The sequence below is a fragment of the Lactuca sativa genome, chromosome 1 (assembly GCF_002870075.4).
Source record: "Lactuca sativa cultivar Salinas chromosome 1, Lsat_Salinas_v11, whole genome shotgun sequence".
Lineage (NCBI taxonomy): Eukaryota > Viridiplantae > Streptophyta > Magnoliopsida > Asterales > Asteraceae > Lactuca > Lactuca sativa.
In genome coordinates, this window is record NC_056623.2 from 104,376,590 (window position 1) to 104,393,011 (window position 16,422).

Below are 16,422 nucleotides of genomic sequence, written 5' to 3' on the forward strand. Positions count from 1 at the left end.
AAACTCCGGGCAAAACATCGCCCTCTCAGTAAAAATACGGGTGATCTCCGTCACCGACTCAGTACCCTGCTTTAGGTCCAAGAACTCTTGAGACAACTACCCACGCTCTACCCGAGGAATGTAGCGAGCGCGGAACATATCCCTGAACTGCTCCCATGTAACAACGGCTCTCTGGTCTTCCGTAAATGATCCAGTAACCAATCTCCACCAATCCTTTGCCCCAGTTCGCAATAAGTTCAGGGCACACGTAACCTTATGGTCAGTAGGACATGAGCACATGAAGAAACATCCCTCCACGTCAGACAGCCACCTCATGGCTACAATAGGATCCTGAGTACCATCGAAAGTCAGGGGCTTTGTATTATCAAAGTCCCGGTACTGGAGGCCCCGACTGGCTCCTTTTCCCCCTCCGACCATTGTTACAGCCGTCATGGCTGCAGCGACAGCTATCTCAGCAAGGGCTACATATCTGTCATCAAAGTACTCTGTCATGGCGGAGTTGATAGTCCCAAGCAACTCCAGAATCTGACCCCGGACAATCTTGACCACCTCCTCGCGGATTATCTCCCTGACACAATCCTCTGTCAACTCTGTCCCCATCCTGGCCGATAATCTCAAGTGCTGCTGGGGCGTCCTAACCACCCTGTCCCGATCCCGACCCAAATCCAATCACGGAGCTCCGCGTAACCGCCATACTGTAAATATACCAACAAATATCAGATAATTTGCATATACAACAGGGAACCAACTCCCAACTAAGCACTAGGGGTTGTGACTTCCTTGCTACGCGTATGGGTCCTGTGCTTTCAGTAGTACGGGCCCATATTACCTTCCACACGTACCTATATTTGTCTCAAGTGTCATCACAACGCCCTAATCAATATACATAATCATAGTGAGCGCTCAATCCTCACTCCTAGAGGAATGCTAAATATCTCGTAACTAGCCTCGCAGCCTCACACAACCCACCTATCCATGAGACTTCCACCAACCCTGCAACACTAGTGTATGTTAGCCATATATAACGCTGGACCGTATAGACTTTCGAATATCTGATCCTACCCTAAGCCCCCAATCAAACAAGAACAGAACATAAGGCCAAATCAAACATTCTCAGGCTATAAGTACTAGAAAAACAGCCTTTTACGACGCTCATTGCACGTCGTAAATGGCTCAGACGACGCGCAAATGCGTATCAAGGAAGGCCCTGTCATAAAGAGAGACGACGCGCTTTTGCGCGTCGTCTATAGACGACGCTCATTTACGACGCGCAGTTACAACTCGCCTTTACAACACGCAATGCGTATCAAGGAAGGCCCTGTCATAAAGGAAGACAACACGCATTCGTGTGTCGTAACCTTACGACGCGCGTGTTAATGACACGCAATGCGTATCAAGAAAGCCCCTGTCAAGAAAGGCCATGTCATAAATGAAGATGACACACATTTTTGCGTATCATAATTTTAAATGTTTAAAAAAATATTTTTTTTATAGATTTACTAATTTTCAAATTAAATTTGCATTTAATGCATCATAATAGAAAATAAAATATCATATACAAAAAATATAATCCATTTCATAAAATTTAATGTCATACAAAAATAGAATCCATTGCATAATATTTTATTACAAATTTGACATTTTTTTGTTTCCATACTTTGACAATTTGTGCTGCTGCTGATTCTGGAGCCAATCCGCGACTGCATTCCAGAGCCGATTCAGTGGAAAGAGCATCCCAGACTCCATCACTTGAAATTACAAGCCGCCCACAAGCAGAAGATAGCTGAAGATCATGAATAAATAAAATTTGTTAATAAAAAGAGGAATAAATTGAGTTTAATTACTAAACACCAACATTCAAACCAATTAATGAAAGTTAAAGCATCTAAATAATATAGCATGGGATGCAAATATATCATGCATCGTACAAACAATGAAGATTTTTAGTTTCTGGAAGATTATTGACATCATTGGGATTAAGAGTTTTCTTTGCTTATCCGCTGCACCTCATATGTTTCCATCACATTTGAAGGATTATAATGCTACATAGCTCTATTAAAGATGCTACAATATCTCTCTATTGTTATGCATGAAATCAAGACATATGATCTTCTAATACTAGAAAACAAGAGCTATTCGGAATAATAAAGCTACATACTTGAGTTTGCAAGAGGTATCGCAAGGTGCTGCCGACTCAAAACCAAGCAGCCTTAGGCACTTATCAAGGACTGAACTGAGGATGCACATCTGATAGAAAAAAGATAAAAGTATAATTTCAAGGATTAATAAAAGCTATTCGGAAGCCAGCAATGAGAACCAAATTTATTTTAAAAAAAAGGAGATAGAGAAAGAGAGAGACTACTTGCATCTAGCCTCTAAAAATGTGCTTTGTGTAACCATCACCTGGATCAGCACCAATCTGGATCTTTTGATTTGAGGCTCTGTTGTGTGTCTCGCTTAAGACATCCAGACAATCTGAATGCTTCTTCTCAGTTTGAAACTGCAATAATTGAGATACAATTCATTTTGAGGGGATAGATAAAGAAAATATGAATGACCATCAATTTATCAGTAATCAAAGGGGACGGTTCTCTTCAGCATAAAGATAGAGCCTTTGATGGATCCTAGTGAATCAGTTACTAGGGAAAGTGACATGTAGATTAGATTGGTAAACCTGAAGGTAACAGTGTCACTACAGGGTTTTGCATTTTCTTGAGACTCAAGAGGGCAGTGATGTCTTATTCTAGGTTGATTGTTAAAAAAATTAATATGGAATACCTAATATGGAAACAGTAAAAATATTAATAGTAAAAAAGTGGACTCTTATTCTAGGTTGATTGTTAAAAAAGTACATATGTCTCCAGGGGTATCAAGAAGTGGCTGCTAATTGCTGGAGCCAACAATTGGCTTGGGAATATGATCTTCTAGGTAAGCATACCTACACAAAAGTTAAATTACTTTTTAGCCCTTGTGGTTAATTGATAACACACACACACAGATGCAGGATGAAATAAAGAGAAGGAATAACATACCTTTTTTTAAATTCAACAAGTGTAGAAGATTCATAACTCTCAAAGTGATGCTTTGAGTTAGGAGGTAGGTAAGCAAACGAGTCTACCTACAGTTCAATGACAAATATTAACTGTTGAGGAATACATTTACTTGATTGAAGCATTTTTCCCTCTTCTTTATAACAATGTCTTTCAGGAATGCTATTCAACTTCAAAATTTGGCATAAAACATGTAATTTTAATGTTCATATAAATCTTACTACACAAAAGAAAATTCAAGATTAAAGGGTTCTATACCATCAGTGTTTGGCAAATTCTTGAAACATTAGTGAGAATCACCAAACCTTGAACCGCAAATACAAACCTAAATGATAAACATAAATTAAAACACAACTCGAGTCACACTATGATTCAAAAGAAACTTGATTTGATTATAAATTGAGGGGGTCATTAATACGTCTCAACATGTTTAGGAAGTAGCCCTGATTTTCAACATGTTTAGGAGGTAGCCATGATTTTGTCGTTGCTCTCACGGAATGAAAACCCAGATACAACCGGTGGAAGGAACCCAAACACCAGGTACGAAAACAGAGAAACCAACATGTGAAGCGGGAAATCCTCTCTTCGCCCCAAAAGTTGCTGGTATCGATCCTCTTCTGAAGAAGAAGATCATCTGCCTTCGTTTCTCAGGTCCCAAAGCTGTAATTGTAAACAAACAACATCAAAGTAAAATACATACATATACACTAATATGCAACTTATTACTTACATTATGACTAATCACCAACAATCCGCCAAATATGCTAGCCAATTCCAATTCCAACACATTCACTGCAAGCAATAATAAAGAATATAAAGTAATTGATAATTCCAAACAGGAAATAGGAAATGCATTGCTTATTTGCTTTGCTTACATGTGGAAGCATCAACTGAATAGTAACACAAAAAAGTTGATGCTTCCACATGTAAGCAAAGAAAAATAGAATAGTAACACAAAAGTTGATGCTTCTACAAAGATGCCAAAACCACAACTGAAATATAAAGAAAGAAATCGAAATCAATGCATGATGAAAGAATCAACATCGTGATCAGAACTTAAAAGCCATAGAAAAACAGAGATAAGAGTTGTTAATTAGAACTCACAAACGGTTTAATTCCATAGTAATTAAGAAAAAATTACAGAGGATTAAGATAGAGAAGAAATACCTTACGTGATCTGTGTTCAAAATTGGGGCAAATTCATGAACTACAAAGCTCCAAAGAAATCCATGTCGATAGAATTTAAGTAGAAAAAGACTGGGAGAAAATCATGAAGATGGAAGATACTGAGTTGCATAAATATGGAGAAGTGAATGTAATTGCTAGTGTAGACAGCTGGAATTTTGCTTACCAAACACAAAATTAACAAAGAGATATAACGATAAATATTTATATATGAAGGTAAGGCTGAAGGAGGGAAAGTCTGTCCATGAAAGCAAGATTTAGAAGAAGAGTAGGACACATGTTAAAACTTAGATACTGCTCCAACTCATTCTCAATCTCACGCACAAACACAAACTACTTATTTGATAAATGGTTTCATTTTTTGTTATAAAAGTATATTTGCAATCCTCTTCGTCGTGTGAGATTTGAAGAACTATAGATTGTGGCAATAAAAGAATCGAAATACACAAATCATTTCTTAAAATATAATGCACATTTATAATTTGTAGAAGGTTCTGTGTTCAGGTTTCATAGACCAGTGGGAAAAAATAAAAGGAAATAGAAGAAAACAATTAATTCGTTGTGTAACTGAGTTAGTAGGAAATGAAAAAAAAATATTCTCAAAAATGATTTGCAGAAAGAAGAAAACTTTGATGATTCTTTTGGGGAAATTAGAGCAATGTTGCACCCATCCGCAGAAGCTCTAGCTGTTCTACAGAAATTTGTTCTTCTTAATTAGCGCGTGCAAACTAACCTTCATCATGATGGAACTACATAAATTTGTTCTTCTTAATCCCTTTAAATCAATAAAAGCCAGTATTTAAGCCATGACTACCACACTAAATATCACTGGAACGTTTTTCAATCACTGAAACAGCATGACTCAGCATTTCTAACATGTACTGACCAACTTTGGAGAAGAAAGAATTTTTTCTTCTTTCAACCTAATGCAACAAAATGATTTGGAAAAATTTCCTTTTATATTTTAAATAAAAATCACCAAGATTAGAGAATAAAAATACCTTGTAACATACGAACCATACAGGAAATTTGACAAAAAAGCACATCTGCAGAAAATATCTGAGAGAATCATTTTCTCGATCTCTTTATTTTCTAAAACCTTAAGAATGCCGAGTTCTATTTCATGAAGCAGTGATTCCCTTAAATGACAGGGGAGACGCACCATCCGATGGCTCGAAGCCAGGGCTACCTAAAAAACAATAAAATTATATAAATATTTCTCTAATCCTACAATATAAATTCATTTTTTGTAGAAAAAAGAGTGCAAGTGCAACCTTTGAATGAGAATCGAGAAAAACGAAGGCATTATTGGGTAGCTTTGCATTAACAAATATGATTTATTAGAAAATGAAATCAATCAGCAAATGATTAGAAAAAAGATTGAAGTAGATAATTGATTACTTGTATTGGTTTTAGGGGTTCTGAGCTGTGATTGTTTAGTCCGACACCAAAACATCACCATTCTTCTTCCTTTGCCGCATCAATGAATCCAAAAATTAAGCTCGCCTAAAGATAATAAGATGTCCAATTCAAATATTGAAGCTCAAATCAAGTTTCAATTCCTATAGTCATTCCTTAAATCGCCAAACCAAATGGCACAAAAATCTCTTATCTTTCAATTTTTGGTATCAGTCAAAACCAAACACAGAAACACTAAATATTATGGTGCTACTGATAGAAAACTTCACTTCAACAGTTGAGATTTTCAGAAAGAAGAAAATTAGGAGGATTAAGAAAGTTTGTAACCTGAGAGTGAGAGAACCGTATGTTTTATTAAGATGTGCAATCAACGAATACTTGTTTGAATAGTCTTCTCCAGAACCCAGGGCATCAGATGCCTCGTCTTCTATGGTTTTAACTTCAATTCAGACTCCTCGTCTTCTCCAGCTTCAATTATTTGGTGTGCAGGCCGGCCCTAAACACTATTTATTAAACCAAAAGAGAAATTTTAGGTTTTAAGATGAAATAAATTCTCCAATAAATGCAAGAAAAACACACATCGATTAGGGTTTTCGTCATCACTATGGCAAACGGAATTGAAACAGGCAAATAAAAAAGGGGTATAAACATAAGAATTAAAACCTAATTAAGATTCTGATGCTTGTGATATGTCACTTGTAGATATAGTGGTTCATTGATAATTGACCTAATTAGACTCGTTTTTTCAACAACAATGAGTTTGGGAAGAAGACAACACAGAGCAATAATGTTATTCGACTTCAAACACTTTATCACGCTGATAAATAGAAGATGGATCGATACATACTTGAGTTAATCATCTGGCTTCATCGTTTAATAAGCCTCGTGAGATTCAGAGACAAGGTTCCGAAATAAGTTCCTGCTCGATATCTACCTCTAACGAGTAAAAATGGCGTTGTCGTAGATCCATCTCAATTGAAAAATAGTGGAAAGATTCAATGCGTTCAGATCTCATTGGAAGATTGGAATCTTCTGGAGGAGGTTATGAAGCGGAGGATGTTGGATCCTGGAATCAGCAAAAGTCAGGAATTCGTGATGGCAAAGAGATTTGGTGATGGTGCGAGTTTGATGTGGGAGAAAAGAGGAGCGATGAGTATATTAGGGTTTTTTGGGGCATTTGAGTAAGAAAGAGAAGAACGGTGGAAACAAGCGGGCCTTTCAAACTTTTAGAAATTTCATTTCCCCAAAAAGAAAAAGAAGTGACCCTGCGTTTCATTAAAAAAAATATAAAGCGACATACTTAGAGGATTCGCATTTTATGTTATGTGCCTTCCGTGTTTTTTCTTTTTTTCAATGTTACACTTATTTTAGGACGCGCAAAAATGTGTGCTCTAAATTCTTCTAATTTTTGGAGACCTGACATTATTTTTAGGGCAAACACTTAAGCGTATCATAAAACAGCGCGTGTCATGGTTCGTGCGTCGTAAAAGGCTGTTTTTCTAGTGGTGTTAAGATCTTAATTATGTATAACCGTGATGCATACACAAGCAACTATAGTAATGATGTCAATCTCATATAAGGAAAACCCTAGGCTAGCAGGAACCATGTAATCAGGCAATTCTATAATGAAATTCCTGAAGATCCCTAGCCTAGTACTAGCATGTTGTTCTAACATATCACATAATCAAATAACTTTATGGTATTTAGGGGTCTACTTACTGGCTCCGACTGATCGTACACCCTACATCCTCCTTTACTTATTTTGAAAACCATTTTCGAAATCATTTTGAAAGTATTTCCTTGATTTGAGACTGGATTCACACGAATGTTCCTCAAATTCACCCAAACCAAGGCTCTGATACCAACCTTTAACACCCAAAAAAATTCAAGCCAATTTAAAACTTCTCAAAACCTTTTAAAATCCTCAGTGATAACAAATTTGTTTTCAAAATAGGCTATATCAGAGTTTTTCCCAGAAACAATAACAAAATATAAGGAGCTGTACCATGACGCCTTCGCCTTGCGGCGATCCCCTGATGTACCTGAAACAATAAACTGAAATTGTAAGCCCGAAATCTTAGTGAGTTCCCCAAAATACCCATACCCACAACAATACACTTAATCATGAATAACATACTATGAGTCCAATCAACCGTAGGGTTGGAATACCCCGGACCCACAACCATCTGGTTGGAATGCCAACATACTGTGGGCCCAATTATCCTCTGGATGGACCCCAGGCCCACAACCAACAGGTTGTAATACCCACATACTATGTGTCTAATCATCCTCAGGATGGAATACTCATGGCCCACAACCAACAGGATGGAAAGCCCAGGTCTATTGGCTTTCGCACAAAGCAGATAAGCCTCAACTGCCCAATAACATGTGCATATATAACAGATAATCACATAACGGTCTATAGACAACAAACTGATCTACTGGATCATACCACATAACATATAATATTATACTACCCTCTAGGATACTGAACTAACAAATCATACAACATACCACATAACATTGTCCTACCCTCTAGGATTCCGATCTCACAGATCATACTAGCATATCATAACAAGATTGCAATCCAAAAGGCCAGCCTTGGTGCCTTAGACCCTTGAGTATAGTGAGGATAACTCACCTCGCAAGTAGCTCGGAAGGTAATGTCAAACTCCTCCAAATGTAGCTCCAACTCCAACACCTATATTCACCAATGACCCTTGCTATAAATATCCAATTTACCAAAATACCCTCAAAGGCCAACTGTTCAACCCTAGGTCAAGGTCAAAGTCAACTGTCAAGGTCAATCAGTCCATGTTGACCTTAACTCGTTGAGTACGCTCATCTACTTTTCGAGTTCCTCGCATAACTTGCCAACTCACCGAGTCACTCGCCAGACACGCCGAACCCAAGGCAATCTTCATCGGACCCGACGATTCGCTCATCCAGCTCACTGATTCTACGACAATCTTCATCGGATTCGTCGAGTCCCTTCGGTCCTTCATCCATACAGATGCTTTTTGAGCCATGCCAAGGCTCCATACCGCAGATCCATCTTCCCAAGTCATGCTTATCATGTAAAGTTGCAAACTTTACGTGCATGCAAGGCTCTAAAGACTCATAATGCCAAATCCAAACTTGAAATGGAGTTTAACTCAAAAGGAAGGTTTCATACATGACAAAGCTAGAAACTTTATGAACCTATAACCCAAGGAGGGTTCAGATGTGAAGTTGTAACATTAGATTTAGCTCATACACAACAATAACTTCATAACCAAGCCAAAAGCCCTAAACTTCACCCATATGAGATCTAGAAGGAAATGAGGCGAAGATCATGAATTGATACCTCAAATGAAGCTAACTGAGATAGGTTTTGTAGATCCACACGAGTCTCTTGCTACTAGCTACTTGACCTTCAAGCTCCCTTCACAAGTTCCACCTTCTGAAGCTCAAAACACACTCAAATGAAGTTCTCACACGAAATAGGGTTTTCTGGACTCTCTAGAGGTTGTAAGGGACTAAGGAGGGGGGGGGGGGTAATGATCCCTTAAATAGGGTGCAAAACCCCGGAATTTAGGGTTTCACCCTCTAGCCCCAACTCATCGAGTCACTCTTCCGACTTGGCGAGTTAGTCACTTAACACATGGCCCAAACCCGCTGCTACTCGACGATTCAGGGCTCTAACTCGTCGAGTAGACCTTAAAACTTGAAAATTTAAAGCCATAATATTAATACCTGAGAATTGGGGCGTTACAGGTATCCCATGTCATCTAACCCATAACCTATAAAGGTGGACTTCCTTGCCTTTGCCTCTAGCTTTTCGCTCTCAAGGTCTCTAACTTTTATATATGTGACACAACCGAATACATTCATATGTCTGAATGAAACCACACGACCTTGCCATTCTTCCTTTGGAATCTTGAACCCTATAAGGACTAAGGGTCCTTTATTGATTAAGTAGGCAGTTTTGTTGACTACATATACCCAGAACATCTTGGGTAAACGTGCATGCAATCTCATGCTCTTCGCCCTTTCATTTAATCTTATCTTCATCCTCTCAGAAAATTTATTCATATAAGGTGTTTTTGGAATAGTATTTTGCATCCTGATTCCATGTTTAGCACAAAAGTCAATGAATTCTTTGCTATTGTATTCGCACCCATTATCATATATGAAACACTAGATTTTCAAGTTGGTTTCATTTTCCATAATAATTTTCCTTTTCTTGAAAGAACTAAAAACTTCATACTTGTGCTTCAAAAGTAAACCCAAATTTTCATTGTGCGGTCATCGATGAAAGTAACATAATATTGGTATCCTCCCACCGAAGCAACTAAGGTGGGACCATAAACATGTGAATGAACAAGCTCCAATTTCCTTATATTGGGCGGATGTCCCGTCTTTGTTAAGGTGACCTTCTTCTGTTTACCAAGAACACATGGCTCATAGAAATCTACTGTCACAATCTTCAGATCTAGAAGTCTTCCTTTGCAGGAAACCATCTTCATTCCATTCTCACTCATATACCCTAGTCTTTGGTGCCATAGAGTGGATGCACCAACTTTTTCAACATCATGTGCTTCATTATCAAAAACTTCCACCATGTAAAGTGTACCCTGCTTCTGACCTCTGTCAACCATTAAGTTTCCCTTTTTTACCTTCCATTGATGATCACCAAAAATGACATGGTGACCTTCATCATCAAGTTGCCCCACTGATATCAACATTTTTTCAAGTATGGAATGAACTTGAGATTCTTCAAAGTATACTTTGTACTCAAAGTAATCTTGAGCACTACATCCCAAACACATGTAAGGCTCTTATTGTCTGCTAGTCTGACATTCCCTTTGTCCCGCCTGAAATTATAGATTACTTCTCTTGGGTAACTAGCATGGAATGACACACAAGAATCCATGAAATAGGATTCAATTGAGTTTTAAACTGCATAGATAACAGCGTCTCCTTCATAGTTTGATGCAATGTTCATCTCATTCTTGTCTTTGTCTGCAAGGGACTTCGGACATTGATGCTTGAACTGACCTTTTTATTTGCAGTTAAAATAGGTAATGTCCTTCCTGCATTTCGATACACCTCTCTTACTCGACTTTGATCTTCATCTACCCCCACTCCCTCTATTGGACTTCATTCCTCTTTCCTTAGTACTAAGAATATTGTTAGAGGATTCTTTAGCACTTCGTCTACGCTGATGCTCACCAAGGATTAAATCTTGTATGCTTTCGAATGTTAACTTGGCATCTCAAGTTGAGATGCTAACTGTTGTCATTGCTCTTGACAAACTTTCAGGAAATGATGCTAATAGTAACAATGCTTGGAATTCATCTTCAAATTTAATCTCAATCAATGTCAACCTTGACAGGATCAAATTAAATTCATTGACATGATCAATGATTGAGCCACCTTCCTTCATCTTCAAATTTACCAATAGCAAAATTAGGTGAACCTTATTTGTTGTTGAAGGTTTCTCGTACATGTTAAATAGTGCTTTGACCAACCTATAAGTTGTATTCTCATTGACAATGTTGTAAGCAACGTTCTTTGACAATGATAGTCTCACCATACCAAGTGTCTACCAATCTAAGAATTCCCAATCCTCCTACTTCATAAGGAATGGCTTATCTTCTGAAAAGGGTTCATGTAAATTCTTTTGGTAGATGTAGTCTTCAATTTCTATTTTCCAAAAATTGAAATGTTTTCCATTGTACTTGTCGATCTTAGCACTCCCGTCATCATCCATAACTCTGATACCAATTTATTGGGTGACAACAAAAAAAGTTAAGCACTTCAGACAAATATCAAACAAACTTCGGTTAACTCGTGGAATTAAAGCTTCTGAAAAACGTAAATTAAAAGAACAATTAAAATATTTAATGTGGTTCCGTCAAGGTGACCTCCGTCTACGGGCGAGCGAAAGAAAAGATTTTATTAACTTTCTAGAACTATTACAAGCACTATAAATTGTATCTCACTTTGAGCTCTTATATAAATCTATTAATTTTACAATGATTGAGATTGAGCCTATTTATAAGCAAGCATGGGAAACCCTAATTTTGATGGGTCGGGCCCATCTAAAATTATCCCATTAAGGGGATGCCTTAAATTCCAATCAATCACGGAGTTCCATACAGATGCTTCTAGAGCCTTCAACCTCATGAGCATCAACTAAATACATGATGGAGCATCATGGGTCATGATGGCACATCATGAGCCAGCATGGACCATCATGATGGCATACCTGCCATAAATATGGCACATCAGCCATGTAGAGCATCCTCCTCGAGCATCTTCATCCTTCTAAGAAACATTAAACAATCTTGAGCATCTTAGTGAACCTAACACTTGAGTACCGCATCAGGAGCCATCATGGCGCACCTTCCTCATGAAAGGCGCATCATGCTCCATGATGGCACACCTTCCTCATGAATGGTGTGTCTTCAACTTGAGTGGCACATCCTTGCTTCTTTGTTCATCAGCAACACTTCAACACTCCCCATAACACAACAAGACATGTAATAATAGCACATCTAGCACCAAGGTGGCACACCTTGATCGTAGGTGGTGCACCTTGTGCATTGATGGCATACCTTGTGCACAAGGCGGCACATCATATTCATAATGGTGCATCATGATGCATGACGCATCACTAATGCTTTATTCTCCTTCATGTTGCTCTACTCTAACTCCAAGTGTTCCATGTTGATCCCTGATGCTCCATTCCACCTCCAAGTGCTCCGTCACAACTCCAGGTGCTCCATGTTCCTCCAAGTGCTCCACTTGATTCTACGTGCTCCATTTCAAGTGTTCCATTAGATTCTAAGTGCTCCATCCAACTACTCCACTTGATTCTATATGTTCCATGTTGGACAAGACTTCATACCCCAACATGAACCACATGACGCAGCCCATCCTTCCGGCCCAACAAAGCGGGACACCGGACAGCCAACTCGCTACAAGAACTTAACCACATTCTGTCAACCTTATCCTCGTGCATAAGAAGAGGTTGGCTGATTTACAAGTATCAAAATCACAGTTGTCATTTGTTTGATTAATTCTTAGCTTGCATGTTTATCTAGTTCTATAGGTCCACGTTTCTCATTATCTTCGGATTTCCAGCTGCATTTGTGTTTTGCTGCATATTTATATTACTATAATTAATGCATTCGTATTTTCAGCTACATTTGTGGTTTGCTACATATTTGCTCCATATCATAATCTCTGCCTTCCATCTTTCTTAGGAGATTCACTCTCTCAAATCGGCGACTATCATTCTATTACTAAACACCATGCATAATATATTACTTTATATAATCTTACAAAAGAAAACTTTTGTTCAAATCATAATACAATAGATGAATACGTGATACAAAATATTTGTTTAAATGACATTAAATTCACCACTAGCATGAACCTCTTTTACCCTCTTTTCATATTCATCTTCCTCTTCTACTTCTTCCTCGTCAAATTCTTCCTCTTTTTCGTCATCCTCTTCAGCTCCCCAACCAAAATACCCTACTGATTTTGAAGATGGCACAGGGTTTCTAGCCTCCTCCACAATCTTCATGATCTCCTCCACACTCTGAAGAGAAAAACTTGGGTTGTCTCGTTGATAATAGTTGGTTTGAGCCGATTCCATGAGCTCCCTTGGTAAATTCTTTAGAAACCATGGATGATTCTTGATTTCTTTGATCGTAATCCTCTATTTGATCATAAGGCAATAAGATCATCATCACAACCTAACAACATAATTTATTTGATTTTCAAAATAAACTGAGTCATACCCGCGAAGGATTTGCCACGAATATACGTGAGAGAAGTTGTTTACATTCTTGAGATATGTGAACATAGTCTGGAATCTTGTATTGAATGCTCATAATACGCTGGAATACAATTAAAGACCAATTTGTAAGCATTTTAAATTCAATTCAGGTAACTTCCGATTTATTTTATTTGTTTCCTTATTTTCTTCAGGTTTTCTGTTTAACCATGTTGCTAATAGTATACAACTAGAAGTACTGATGTCGTTCTCACGAAAATAGACTGAAAGTGAACACTTACACTAATGGTTTTTCTGAAGTTTTTGGGATCAGCTGGATCTTCAAAAGGGTATCCTCCCACCAGCATAACGTATAGTGTCACTCCACATGACCATACATCTGCCAACTACAAAATATATAAAAATAATTAAAAATATATTACTATTTTTGCATGAATTTAATAACATAAATATAATATTGTGAACTTTATATTTATCAATAGAACTCGGCTTTTTCTATCTGAAGGCATAAATTTGTACCTTGCCATCGTACTCTCTACGAGAAAGAACCTCAGGGGCAATGTAAGCTGGAGTTCCAACAGTTGACTTGGGCCTCGAATGAAGAAGTGACGACTATAAAGAAACAACAAAAACAGACTGTTAACATTTTGAATTTTTTTAACTTACTTGAGAGTAAAAATATTGTTATATATTATCAAGACAATTATTATTTCCCAATTTTTAACATATCTATCGAGTGATCCCATTTATGAATGTTCATCTCCTCACATTTTTTTTAAAAAAAAAGTTATCTGATTTTTGTACCCCTCATATTGATCGAAGAAGAATATGATGAGGGATATAAAGTCGAAACATATTTTTTGAACGGATGGATCAAAAACATAAGTGGAATGAGAAATGAAGAAAACTTTAAATATGCATTAGATAAATGTAAAAAAAAGGGGAAGAGATTCAAAATGAAAACTAGATTATAACCTTTGAATATCCGAAATCGCATATTTTCAGCCGAGGTGCTCGACTTCCATCTAAAAGCGTATTTTCCAATTTCAAATCCCGATGACATATTTGCTGCATATCACAACTTCTTTAGGTTGGAAATGATCAACATTATATAATCATAATTTTTCATTAGTTATATAAACTTTACTTTAAAAGATAAAATTCAAATAGAATTTTAATACTTATTTCAATACATTAATATCTTGGAATAGTTCATTATTTTTACCATGGAGTGGCAGAAGGAGACCCCAGAGATCAATTGCTGGAAGAAATACCTTGCCTGTCAATTTTTCAACAAATATAAATAATCACACTATACATAGTTACATACATACATATTTCTATTAATTGGTAATAAAATTTTGTTTTCCTATATATATATATATATATATATATATATATATATATATATATATATATATATATATATATATATATATATATATATATATATATATATATATATATATATATATATATATATATATGTTTAACAACAGAAATTGAAAATTCCACAAACTATTAAAACGTACTTCATCTTCACTGAATCGACCTGCGGTGCAGATACGATCAAAGAGCTCTCCACCAGCAGCATACTCCATCACTATTGCTAGATGTGTAGGTGTCAGTACAACCTTTATATACATACATAAATCATATATAAATCATGTGTTAGCGAAAAGAATTAATATTAAGTTAAACATAACCAAACTCATGCATGAAGTTGCAAATATTAATTGTATCCACATGTATAAGTATTTACCTCCTTAAACCGGATAATATTAGGATGACGAAGTGACCTATGGTTTATGATCTCTCTTGCCACATTTTCGTCAATCTGCATTCAGGGTTTTTTATATAAAAAATATATATATTGAAAGGGCCAAACATCAAATTAGAACCTAAAAAGGTGTGAGAACATGACACCTTTTTTTCTGGATGAAAATTTTCAGTGGGAGCATGAATTTAAATGGACATATATGTTTTAATCAAAATAGATATCTATCATATACACATACTTTTTCATTTTTGCTTTTTTGGGGACTATGTGCACATATGCACATATTAGATTCTCATTTGATCTTTTCAAAGAAAAAATTGTAAGCATGTACATACAAAAGTAACACATATCATATATATTTAGTTATATACCTTTTGACCACGCTCAATGTATTTCATGGCAACGAGATCTTTGGTTTCTTTATGTCGCAGGAGCCTTGCGACCCCAAAATTCCCAGCTCCAAGATCCTTCACTACCTCGTACTTGTCCATTGAGCTGATGGGCGAGTTTTTGACTGAAAGTGAAAACCTCACCTCCGACACTTTGTGTATATATACAGAGATGTGTATGTGGAATGCGTAGAAACAAAATGTGTGTATATAGTGGATATGAGATAGAAAACACGTGGGAAGGAGACTTGGATACATAAGGTCGGCATGGGAAGTCACATGCAATTTCACGAACTCCCATGACTCCAATCATTAAAATAATTATTTTCTTTATTTCAAGTTGAATTAATTTTCACTTGCAACGTTCGAAAGAATGAACTTTTGGTGGTTTGAGAGCTTCATATATAATACTTTCGTAGGTAAGTTGATGCGTAAAAGATAATATATTTTGTTGTTGGATATCATATGAATATCTATATTTAAACAATCAAACCAACAAATAATATTGATAATTATTTATAGATTATTTGCGAATAATAAATCTAATTATTATTATTTACCAAGTTTCATCAAGAAATAGATGGACCCTTCGCAATCAGATATGATTATAAGATAGGTAGCAGGAAGACGACCGCCATCTGTGACAAAATTAAGAATAAAACAGTAAAATTAAAATCAACCTTGTAGTAGTTGATCTTTATCGGTGTAACACTGCACCGAGAAGCTTATGTCTTTAAAAGTTTTTCGTCGTTGTAAGGCTGTAAGCTTCAACATAAAACCGAAGATTTGATGCAGAATATACTTCGT

At 36.7% G+C, this 16,422-nt stretch overlaps 1 protein-coding gene across 1 annotated transcript; it reads right to left on the reverse strand.

Annotated features, from left to right (window-relative positions):
* Nucleotides 1–12,987: 12,987 nt before the first annotated feature.
* LOC111909806 (serine/threonine-protein kinase SRK2G) lies at nt 12,988–16,258 on the reverse strand. Its single transcript, XM_023905580.2, has 9 exons — nt 15,598–16,258; nt 15,209–15,283; nt 14,979–15,080; nt 14,672–14,725; nt 14,422–14,514; nt 13,966–14,058; nt 13,728–13,832; nt 13,451–13,549; nt 12,988–13,368 (listed from the first exon to the last, which is right to left on the reverse strand). Exons 1-9 carry the CDS (start codon nt 15,871–15,873, stop codon nt 13,048–13,050), a joined length of 1,218 nt encoding a protein of 405 aa, XP_023761348.2. The 5' UTR covers nt 15,874–16,258; the 3' UTR covers nt 12,988–13,047.
* Between the last annotated feature and the right edge of the window lie 164 nt (nt 16,259–16,422).

What these genes read in the sequence shown, in the direction of transcription:
- LOC111909806 (XM_023905580.2), bottom strand. Translation starts at nt 15,873, where the DNA reads ATGTATCCAAGTCTCCTTCCCACGTGTTTTCTATCTCATATCCACTAT. An exon ending in ATATTATCCGGTTTAAGGAG is followed by an intron (nt 15,081 to 15,208) that starts GTAAATACTTAT and finishes ATGTATATAAAG; the next exon opens with GTTGTACTGACACCTACACA. An exon ending in ACTTCAGAAAAACCATTAGT is followed by an intron (nt 13,550 to 13,727) that starts GTAAGTGTTCAC and finishes ATTGTATTCCAG; the next exon opens with CGTATTATGAGCATTCAATA.